We start from the raw sequence: 12286 nt of genomic DNA on the forward strand, positions 1-12286 counted from the left end.
GCCAGATATTAGCTATTGTCTCCAGAGCTCAAAGGTGAGCTCTGTCACTATGCTTTATTATTGGAGCAACAAGCTGAACATGGGGGCAAGGCCTGAAGGAGGACAGGCTGCAGGTGCATGGCTGTGATACTAATATCTTGCTGGAGGGAAGCACAGAGGGTGAAGGGACCTGGAAGGGGGACAGAGTAGGGAGTCAGGATGATCCCCTGGAGCAGATGACATAAAAGAAGGAGAAAGGGCCCTCCGGGTGTGCATTGAGACTAGTGTATGCTGGAGACCCTCTGCAGCTGCCATGCTGTGGCGTCAGTTGCAGGTGTTGATGAGAGATGAGGTCGAAGCGTGATCCATCACAGACCACCAGCCTTAAAGTCCTGACCAGAAAGCTTAGAATTCACCCAGAAGGTGAAGGAGAGCTGCTGGTGGATATAAGCAGAGAAGAGCATATCAGATTCTGAACAAGATAAAGGAATCAACTGGAATTTGTGGTCCCATGTGGATGCCCAGTGGTTAAAGGAGTGGCCAACCTGGCTTGGAGGTCACTCAATACTAAGAGCCTGGACACTGAAAACAGAGTAACTAGGAACTTTCTGCATCCACCCAGGATTGGTCTGCAAACTCTTGGGGTATAGTCTTCAGATGCAGCACAACAGGGAGTCAGCTTGGAGGGTTTAGGGGAACTCAGAAATATGGAAAATGATGTATGTGTGTGTGGGGTCCCTCATTTTGCAGACAAGGAAATTGGAGTCCAGAAAGGGAGAGTGATTCCACAGGTAAGCACGTGAGTTTTGAAGAGGCCTAGCTCTACCACTTACTACTAGCTATGTGAGCCTCAGTTTCCTCATCTGTAAGATGGAGATATTAGCAACTCCTACTCATAAGGGTGCTGAGAATTAAACACAATATGCACGTTAAGGGCTCAGGATAGCACACGGTTAGTGCTGATGAGTTGTGGTTGCTACTATCGTGATAACTGTGGTAAAAGGTGGAGAAGGGCTAACACCATCTAGGACCCTTTCCTAACAGTGCACTTGAAAATGTTGGATGCCATTGGCCAAAAAGACCAGTTCAGGCAGAATGAGAAGGAGACCAGGCCCATGACAACAGTGGTAAATTCTATCCGTATCTATTAAATTAATGCACGCAGCCATTCAGTAAGTACTGAGTGTTCCAACTCTGCATGGAACTTGTTCCAGGTATCTAAGGCAGTGAAAATTTTTACCACTTATTGAGTGTGTACTTTGTGCCAGCCACATTCTAAGCATTTTCATCTATTAAATCATAACCCTACCAGGAAGGCTCTATTACTATCACCACTTTCCAAATAAAGAAGCTAAGTTCAGAGAGGTTAAGGGGATTGCTCAAGTAACACAGCTCATAAGTGGAGAAGCCTGGACCTAGGAACCTGGCTTCAGAGCTCACACTCTCAACTACCACCCTACACCACCAGGTGATCACACAGAGAGATAGCAAAACACCACAGACCAGACAGCTATGAGCTTCACAGAGCACATTCTACATACCCCAAGCCTCCATATTACCTATTCTCTTTCTGTCCTTGATCTTCCCCCTTGCCACTGATCATAGGACATATTGCATATTTGGCATAAGTATTAAAGCACCACACATGCCCCTGCTCACTAGAATGTAAGATCCACGGGGCAGGGATTTTGGTCTGATTTGTTCACTGCTATGTTTCTAGGACTTACGACAGCACCTGGAACACAGTAAGGGCCCAAGAAGTATTTGTTGCATGAATGAATAACTTCTAATCAGGGAGACAGATAATGCACAAATGAATGGATAAATTTATCATTCTAGGTGGAGATAAGTATCTAGGAAAAAAATAAAGCAGGGTAAGAGATTTGAGAGTACTTGAGCAAGTGGAGGAGTGGCATTTTTTCTTTCAGATGGAGTCTCGCTCTGTCACCAGGCTGGAGTGCAGTGGCGCGATCTCAGCTCTCTGCAACCTCCACCTCCTGGGTTCAAGCGATTCTCCTGCCTCAGACTCCCGAGCAGCTGGGACTACAGGTGCACGCCACCACGCCCAGCTAATTCTTTTGTTTTTAGTAGAGACAGGGTTTCACCATGTTGGCCAGCATGGTCTCAATCTCTTGATCTCGTGATCTGCCCACCTCGGCTTCCCAAAGTGCTGGGATTACAGGCATAAGCCACCATGCTGGGCCGAGGGGTGGTATTTTAAGAAGTCTTTCTTACAGGTAACATTTGGATGGAAACTCAAATAAATCAAATGAATGACTGAAACTAAGGAATAAAAGAAGAGAAATTAAATGTTGGGTGTTGGGGAGAGATGGCTTAAATTTTGGCCTCACCACTCACTGAGCAAGTTCCTTAACTGGCCTGAAGCTGAGCTTCCGTCTCTGTAAAATGAAGGATTGACACTCACTTCACACGAGAGTGACGGTATGAGTGCCAGGTAGCATAGTTTTCTGGGACATAGTAAGTGCTCAATAAATGGGGTCTGCTGCTAATAACAATAATGATAGAATGTTCATAAAACAATATGGCGCATCTTTATGACTAATATTATAACATAATACCATATCATAATATGTTGTTATATAATAACATGTTTTGTTATTATATATTAATAGTATATATTATGTCACTGTATTGTATATATATTACAAAGATCAATTATCACATATATGTAATATCATATATCATATATTACATGTAACATGTATAACATATAACATGTATATATTAACATATATGTATTTATTTATTATAAAATTTTTTTTGAGACAGAGTTTCGCTGTTGTTGCCCAGGCTGGAGTGCAACGGCACGATCTCGGCTCACCACAACCTCCGCCTCCCGGGTTCAAGCGATTCTCCTGTCTCAGCCTCCCGAGTAGCTGGGATTACAGTGGGATTACAGGCATGCGCCACCACGCCTGGCTAATTTTGTATTTTTAGTAGAGACGGGGTTTCTCCATGTCGGTCAGGCTGGTCTCGAACTACCAACCTCAGGTGATCCGCCTGCCTTGGCCTCCCAATGTGCTGGGATTACAGGCATGAGCCACCATGCCCGGCTTATAAATATTTACCATAATAATATATAAAATATAAAATTAATATAATTGTTAGGCAACAATTCCAACAAGAGCCCTAGGATCCAAGTTCAGTTCAGTTGCTTAAATAAGAATTTTTACTACTGAGGCCTCCATGCTAGGGAGTGGGCTTGTCGCAGAGTGGGAGGCCACCCACTGCCTCCCAGATCCCTCCAGGTCAGCCTGCCCTGTCACCTACCACCCAGGGCTTGCTGCAGAAGTTGTAGACGGAGTAGAGAGAGTTGACAGCAGGCAGCCCTCCATACTGCAGGCCGATGACCAGGCTACGGTAGTCTTCCCCCAGGGCCATGCTGTAGGCGTGCTGGCGGACTAGGATGAAGTCTGGCTTGAAGGATCTGCTGAGAGAGCCAACAGCAGTATTACCACACTGGGACATTGATGAAACACCAGGGCATCCGGCCACAGCTTGCTGGTGATGATAGCACTGACTTGCAGGGCGGCAGCTTAGTTCAGAAGGGGGAGTTGGTGGGGGATGAGGGCGGTTAAATGCAAAGGCACAGCTACTCCACTATAAAGTCAAAGGGTTGGAAACACTATATATGTTCTCTCTCTCTCTCTCTCTCTCTCTCTCTCACAGGCTCTTTCCTAAATTCCCTACATTGAACATCTATTTCATTTGCAACCAGAAAAAAATATATCAAATAACTCAGTGAATCGACTGAGATTCTGCAAGGTACCACGCACTCTACTGAATGTATATTATCTATGGTGAGGACAACTGCCCTAGGAGGTGAGTGTTGTCATCAACTCCCATTTCACAAACGAGTACCCTGAGGCTCAGGAAGACTAAGTCACTTGTTCAAAAAGATACGCTGCATAGAGGCAGCAGGGCCGGGTGTGTGTAGCCTCATGGCTCTGGCTCTTGTTCCTGCAGCTCTCAAATCAACCAACATGTCCTGTTTTTTTTTTTTCAAGTAGCAACCTCTGGAAAGCAGCAAGAGTATGGATTTGATGGCCGAGCTCATGCCAGGCTATTTGCTAGGTCCCTCTAGAGATAGGATCCTGATGAGTGCTCACAAACAGACCTGGGTAAAGGTCTAGACCATCTCCCTATTTTATAGATGGGAACACTGCAGCCCAGGGAAATTATCAACTTTCCGAATCACAAAGCTCGGGAGCAGGAGAGCTGCATTTGAACTCAGGTCATCTGGCTCCAAGTCCACATGCTTTTGACTCCATCACAGGGCCCCAGGAGGATTCACACATTGTTTGATTCATACCACCAAAGATCAAACTATTTTTGGATTCCTTACTTTTAAGTCACACAAAAAAATCAGTCTCACTGTAGGAATGAGGCTGACATTCAAAAGCGTACGACAGTATTCGTATCACTCTGTGGTTAGGGTTAGGGTTAGAATCTTGGAATTACAGCAACAGAGTGATGGAAGAAGGAATGAAGGGAGAGTGTGGGTGTGTCTCTGACAGGCAATAAGGAGCACTTACTGCTCTCTATTTTGTAAAGACAGGGTCTGGCTATGTTGCCCAGGCTGGAGCAATAGGGAGCACTTATAACCATTTGCTACTTTTATCTGATTTTAAAAGTAATACACATTCCTTGTGTATAACAAAACAAAAATTCCTTGGCATGTACAAAGAAGTAAACAAAGTACCCATAATTTTACAACGCAGAGGAAACTCCTAACAACCTTTGTATATACATTTTTGATCCAATGATCAATTTCAATGTATATAATATGCATTCACATTCATAATTGCTCCATACTTCCTATTAATTGATTTTAATGTTTTCCACATAATAGTATAATGTAAATATTTTTCTCTACCAAAAATATCTTTCAAAATATAATTTTTAATTTCTACACAATAGTTCACTAAGTGATATATCATAATTAAGTCAATCAATCATCTACTATTATCATATAGGCTATTTCCAATATTTTACATACAAATCAGTGCCATTATTTTAAATTGTTTTCATAAGATAGATCCTAAGAAGTGGGATTAATTGATTAAAGGGTATAAGCTTTTTGTAAGATACCCAGAAAAAGTCCACTTTTTAAAGCACATCTCACAAATTGTTTATGAGAATGTCCATCTCATTACAGCCTCACCAGCACTGCAGTTTTTGAAAAATATTTTTTTCAATTTGACAACAGCATTCCCCCCAAAATACACCCTGTATCCTGCTATTGTTTTAGTTTGCATTTCTCTGATTCTAGTGAAATTAAACACTTTTTATTAACCATCTGCATTTTCTTTTCTGTAAAAGTCTGTTCACATCCTTTTCCATTCAAAACAAAATAGGGTCTCTGGTTTCCTATTGAGGTGAGTTCTGTGTATTAAGGATACTGCCCTTTATCCATCATGTGTGGCAATGTTTTTACTAGATGCTTGCTTGTCTGTTTTTTTTAATGGATGTGCATCTTAAAAAACAACACATAAATACATTGTCCATGGCCCTGGTTCTGACAATGAGACATCCACTCCTCCCTGGCAGCGTGGGTTCCATCACAGACAACAGTGGCAGCAAATGTGGTGTCTTACTAAGGATAACCCCATCCTTCTCCATGAGGAAATAATAAAAGGTCTCCTGCTGGCCAGCCTCCTATTTTTTTCCTCATTGCTGGGAATTCATAAGAGGGACATGGGAAAAACAAAAAACACCAAACCTGGCTATCTAGAAAAAGAGGATGCCCTTCCAAGACCACCTTCCAAGAGAAGAATCCCGTGGCTTGTTTTGGGATCCCCAACTGTAGCTCCAGATATTATGATGCTCTCTCTCCAGGGCTTCCAAAACTCACCTCTAAATCTGAACCTTTCTGATTCCTCAAAATAAAAGTAGCAGGAAGCTCCTCATTGTCTTTACAGATTTGGAAATCTACCTCAAGATCCCACATTCGAAGAGCTCTTACAAAATTATACATTACTCCCCTGCTTCAAACCCTCAAAAGGCTTCTCTCTTTCTGACAAGAGATCCCTCGCGCCTTATCGTGGCTACAAGGTCCCACATGGGTTGGCCCCTGCCTGCCACTCCATCCTCATTTATTTTATTTTATTTTTAAAAAATTATTTTTTTTTAGAGACAGGGTCTCACTCTGTTGCCCAGGCTGGAGTTCAGTGGTGTCATCACACTCACTGCAGCCTCAAACTCCTGGGCTCAAGCGATCCTCCCACGTCAGCCTCCCAAGTAGCTGGGACTACAGGTGCGCACCAACACATCCAGCTAATTTTTTTTTTTTTTTTTTGTAGAGATGAGATTTTGCTGTTACCCAGGCTGGTCTTGAACTTCTGAACTTAAGTGATCCTCCTGCCTCAGGTTCCCAAAGTGTTGGAATTACAGGCATGAACCACCCTGCCCAGCCTTCCATCCTCATTTTCTATCTTTCTCCCCTCCCTCACTGCCACGGAAGCCACACTGACCACCTTCCCTTCCTTCAATTCCCTAGATGCTCTTCTCCCACATTGCGTGTAGGTGCCTCGTCCTCAAAGCCACCATTCTGTCTACTCTATCAAAATTTGCCCCAACCCTCGTTTTGCCCTATTTTCTTTATTCATGGCTCTGTGACAATTTTATTTCTCCTGTTTATTTGATTAGCTGCTTAACTGTCTAGTTCTCTTCTCTAAAGATGTCAGCTCAATGGGAACAGAGGACTTGACTGTCTTGGACAAAATAGGCCTCAAAACTGTTTTTAAATAAATTATTGCATGAATGAATGCATATATGAACACATGAATAAATGAATGAACATGATGTGAAATGGCCACTGGAAAGGGGAGGGATCACTTTCCCTGTGATCCTAGAGAAGAAAACTAGACTGATAGACAAAGTAGCCAGGAGACAAAAAGTAGCCCCTTATAACTATGGGGCTGCCTTACAAGGTAACAAGTAACACCACGAAGAAATTCATAACCCCAGGGAATTCAAGTTGGCCACCATGACCTCTTCAAGAGTCTCAGATCTAATATGTGAAAAATAAGCACTTCCTATGCACAATGTATCAGGCCAAACCAGGCATGTGTTATAGTGTGAATTCTGCCATTCACTGCTACAGAAGGCATAGAGTCCTTCTTGAAAGTCTAGGGTATGATGGATTTGCAATGACTATAGAGAAATTACTGACTTGAGCTGGGCAACCTGTGGCATTCAGTTCCTCCCTCTGTACCCAGCACCCCAGTTTCTCCATCTGGCCAGGGGGTGGCCAAGTCCTGCAGTCACCCCAACATTTAAGGTTGTGACCTCCAGTAGTTACCGAGCCTCAACAGTGGGCCAAGCACTCTGGCAAAGGTTGGAGATCCCAAGATGACAGGGACGATTCCTGCTTTTAAGAAACTCACAACCCAAGAGGAGTTGGGTGCAACGTGCCCATAGTACTTTTTTTTTTTTTTTTTTTTTTTTTTGAGAGACAGAGTCTGGCTCTATTGTCCGTATTGTCCAGGCTGGTGTGCAATGGTGCGATCTTGGCTCACTGCAATCTCTGCCTCCCAGGTTCAGGCAATTCTCCTGTCTCAGCCTCCCAAGTAGCTGGCACATACCCCTGCACCCAGCTAATTTTTGTATTTTTAGTAGAGGCAAGGTTTTGCCATTTTGGACAGGCTAGTTTCAAACTCCTGACCTCAGGTGATCTGCCCACCTCGGCCTCCCAAAGTGCTGGGATTAGAGACATGAGCCACCATGCCCCGCCAGCATTTGTTAAATTAACAAAGGAGGGAGTGAGTGGGTGAGTGAGTGAGTGAGTGAAATAATTGAGGCATGTACAAGGGGTTAAGGTGGTCCAAAGGATGGATTCAACTCTGTTAAGGGATGAGTGTGAGCAAGTGTGTGCTGGAAGCCTTGGTCTTGAAAGCTGAGGTTTGTCAAGTGGGTTGGGTTTGGAGAGTATTCCAGGCAGGGGGAAGGCACCTGCGACTGAATGAATGTGCCCTCGTGGCTGGGGATGTAGTGGACTGTGCTGGTTTTATCTGCTCTGTACCCAGCACCCCTCCTTTTTCTAGAAACAGAGCCCATGGGTAAATCCTCTCTGATCAGAGAACCACATTATCCTGGGCTGTAACTGGTCTAAGGATGGAACTCTTGATGTAAAATGGGCCTGTGACAACATTCTCGGGTGTATTGTATCTGAGCTCTGGAAGACAGGAGTGGCCAGCTACACTGAAGTAATGTAAGCTGGACTGATGGGAGACCATTTTCCTGTTACATGAAGAAATCCCAATCCCATTTGTAGTAGAAGTGCCAGCTGGCAACAGAGATAAGGAGGGAGGCAAGACACCTGTCAACATTAGATGATTCAGCCAAATGCAGTGGCTCATGCTTGTAATCCCAGCATTTGGGGAGGCCAAGGTGGGCGGATCACTTGAGGCCAGGAGTTCAAGACCAGCCTGGCCAACGTGGCAAAACCCCATCTCTACAAAAAAATACAAAAAAAAAAAAATTAGCTGGGCATAGTGGCACACACCTGTAATCCCAGCTACTCGGGAGGCTGGGGCACGAGAATTGCTTGAACCAGGGAGGCAGAGGTTGCAGTGAGCCGAGATCATGTCACTGCACTACCGCCTGGACGACGGAGCAAGAATCTGTCTCAAAAAAAAAAAAAAAAAAAGAAAGAAAGAAAGAAAAAAGAAAAATCTCCCAACGCTTTAAGCCCCTTCCTTCTCTTCTTGCCGTAGAGCCCCACTGAGCCCAAGACCTGGGTCTCTCGTGCCTGGGTAAGGTCTCCTTTAATCTCACACAAACTGGCACATCCTGGCCGCAGGTTGTAGCTGGGTTTTCTTGTTATTTCACCTTTAACCTTAATATGAGCTATAATATTTGGGTCCCTGATCCCAAGTCTTTCTCAGAAGTGGCTGTTGGCACTTGAGAGGAAATCAAGAACAAGAAATAATTAACGGTAAAGATGGGACAGGTGACATGTCACAGGGGGATTACTGAATGCTTCCGGCAGCGTCAAAAAGCGGGAGGCCAGAGGTGAAGTGACTCTTAACCATTGGAGAAGTGTAATAATTCTCTCAAATATGCAGAGGTCTGTGGTGGCAAGAACAGCTCTTGGCTGGACTTTGCCTGGGACCTAAGTTAATGAGCAGAAGCCTCATTATTCTCAGTCACTTGACCACTATTTCATAACTGTCCCCTGGTCCCCAAGAGCCAAGTTGGCAAAGGGTGATGTTCATGCTGATTTTGTTCACATGCTGAGACCCATCACACCCAGAGCTGATTCCAGCCGGGACTGGGAAGGCTCCAGACTTTCTGACGTCCATGTCAACGGGCAAACAGCCTTCACGTTTTCTCTTAATTGTCTCCACACTCTTCATAACACTCCACCTTGGAAAATTCAACCTTGGGTATCACATCTAGGGGAAGGGGACAAAGGGAACTGAGTAAACCAGCAAACGGGGAGGGGGAATTCAAAACACTGAAACAAGCTCCATGCTCCTGCAGACTTAGGGTACCACTATTCTGCAAGGACAAAGCCAAGGAAATGCGCACGCTTTGCAGATGGAGGGGTTTGAATCGCCCATATGGAAGGACTTTGGGAATTAGTGATGCTTCCCGCCAGCCCGAGGACTGCAAGAAATTAGCCCAGGCCAAAAAGAAATTAGGTGGCAGCCAACCAAGAATCTGGTGAGAAGCAGACAACAGGATGCAGGAGGGAGGCCTGTGGGGCCCCCATGGCAGCTGACAGATGCACACCGGTGGGGAAGGGGCCCGGTGGGGTTTACGGACAGCCCGGCTCTCTGTTGAATCCGGGGGCCCTCTTTGTAAAGTGCTAGGAGGTTAATAAAACACAGACATGAGTTGCTGGAGGAAGGAAGCTTCCTTGTCTCTTGTTTCAGCCTCACAATCCTGGTATCTTTATCCCAGCCTCTTCCTTCCCTGCCATTTCAGAGACTAAGTCCTTGAATCTCTGTCCTTGCTCTATCCTCTTCCTCCTGGTCACCCTGGGAACCCCACATGTTATGGGTTGAACTGTTGTCCCCAAGAAGATATGTTGAGGTCCTAAGCACTGGTACCTGTGACTGTGACCTTATTTGGAAAACAGGGCCTTTGCAGATATAATCAAGTTCAGATGAGGTCATACTGGAGGAGAGTGAACCCTAACCCAGTGACTGATGTCTTTAGAAGAGGGAAATTCAGAAACAGACACACACAGGGGAAGAGAATGCCATGCAATGAGGGAGTCAGAGATTGGAGTGATGTGTCTATAATACAGGGAATTACAAGGATTGCTGGTGACCTTTAGGAACTAGGGAGTGGCAAGGAAGGATCCTCCTCTGGAGCCTTCAGAGGGAGCATGGCATAGGAGTCTTGATTTCAGACGTCTGGTCCCCAGAATGATGGGAGAATGAATTTCTGTTATTTAAGCCACCCAACCTGTGGTGCTTTGTTATATAGCAGCCTCAGGAAACTAACACACTGCAAGTGCCCACTATTCCCTTTTCTAGTATCTTTCAGGACTTGCTGGCTTCCTTTGTTCTGGCATACACCCATGCATGGCCCCATTCCCCACTTCCTAAAACAACAACCCTGACTTAGTCTGTTTGGACTGCTAGAACAAAACACTATAGACTGGGTGACTTATAAACAACAGAAATTCATCTCTCACATTCTAGAGGCTGGGCAGTCCAACATCAAGGCACCAGCACAGTTGGTCTCTGGTGAGGCCCCCTTCCTGGCTCCTCACTGTGTCCTTACATGGCAGAAGGGGCAAGGCAGCTCTCTGGGGTCCCTTTTGAAGGTCACAAATCCCATTCATTAGGGCTGATGACCTCATGACCTAATCACCTCCTAATGGCCCCACCTCCTAATCACATTGGGGGTTAGGATTCAACATAAATTTTGGGGAGACACACACATTCAGACCATAGCAAACCCCAACAATAAAAAAACCTTCACTTCAAGGTTCCAAATGGACTGGCAGTTAAATCACGTTCATATTTACATAAAAGAAGGAGTAAGTCAACAAATTGATAAACGCGTGGAGATTTGTTCGGATGGGTGTTCACCAAAATGCTAGCCTTAAAGAGTGAGATGAGAAATGGGAACTATTACATTCTTCTTCATACTTTTTGGTACTGCCTGCATTGTTAAAAAAAAAAAAAAAAAGGGCACAGAGCATTTTTATAATCAGGAAAAAAACAATGAGGTTATCTTCATTCTGAAAAAAATGGAAAATGTAACAGTGAAGTCATATCATGGAAAATGCTTATGGTACAATTTCATGTGACATAAAACAATAGAAAAGAGGACCTGTTTTATGACTAAAGCACTGTAAAAATGACAGGCCTGGAAGGAGAGATGGAAACCACTCATTTGTTAAGGTAGTCAGGTGGCAGGTGATTCCTCTTCTTTTGAAAATTTCCATTTTCATTATATCACAGTTTGTGCATTTACTAAAACTTTCGGTTGGTACACATGCACAAATAGATAAATAAGTAGATAGATGACAGATACATAGATGGTAGATAGATAGATAGATAGATAGATAGATAGATAGATAGATATGAGAAATAAATCCCCTGCACTTGGCCTTGCAGCCATAACTAGTCATTCCCCTTCCTCTGTCCATTGCTATGCCTGATGGACAAGGCAGTCTGTGCCTTCTGGCCCCAATTCCAATGTGCCCTCTGCACCTGGCTGTTAGCCCCCTTCCACCCCAATACAATCGCTCCGAGGTCTCTTCTAAGTGTGAAACCCCCAGATCAGATGGCTTCTTCTGTGTCCTTACCTTACCCAATTTCTAATTATAACTAAAACACAATGAGGCTCTAGTAAAATATGATGAGACTCTAGGCCTTCTGTATAACTTCACTCATTTAAACCTAACAAGGAAAACCTACCATGAATCCGAGGCTCAGAGCAGCTAAGGAACTTGCCAGGCTCACGCAGCTATTGGTGATGGAACCATGAGTCAAACTTCACAGCCTGTTGCCTCTAGAATAGGGTTTCCCAACCTCAGCACTGTGGACATTTTCAGGCTGGATAATTCTTTGTTGTGGGGGGCTGTTCTGTACCTTGTAGGATATGAGGAGCATCTCTGGCCTCTACCCACTAGACGCAGCAGCACTCCCATGCCCAGTTGTGACAACAAGCAATGTCTCCCACCATTGCCAAGTGTCCCCTGGGTGGAAATGCACCCTGCTGGAGAAGCCCTGCTGCAGAGCTCCTCTTGTCCTCTGTGGCTTCTGTGGCATGATCACTGACCCCTTCCTCCGCAAACCCTTTCCACCTTGCCTCGAAG

The 12286-nt window shown here is 44.7% G+C and overlaps 1 protein-coding gene across 5 annotated transcripts in view; it reads right to left on the minus strand.

Annotated features, from left to right (window-relative positions):
- SYN3 (synapsin III) overlaps nt 1-12286 on the minus strand; it is a 545948-nt gene that overhangs the window by 354060 nt on the left and 179602 nt on the right. For 3 of the 5 annotated variants that reach the window (XM_054469879.2, XM_063663290.1, XM_054469878.2), the window contains exon 5: nt 3271-3430. In XM_054469879.2, coding sequence (XP_054325854.1) covers nt 3271-3430 — 160 coding nt within the window. The remainder of the gene's footprint in view (nt 1-3270; nt 3431-12286) is intronic. The other 2 variants (XM_063663289.1, XM_054469881.2) reach the window with 1 other exon arrangement.

This window comes from Pongo pygmaeus, chromosome 23, assembly GCF_028885625.2.
Source record: "Pongo pygmaeus isolate AG05252 chromosome 23, NHGRI_mPonPyg2-v2.0_pri, whole genome shotgun sequence".
Lineage (NCBI taxonomy): Eukaryota > Metazoa > Chordata > Mammalia > Primates > Hominidae > Pongo > Pongo pygmaeus.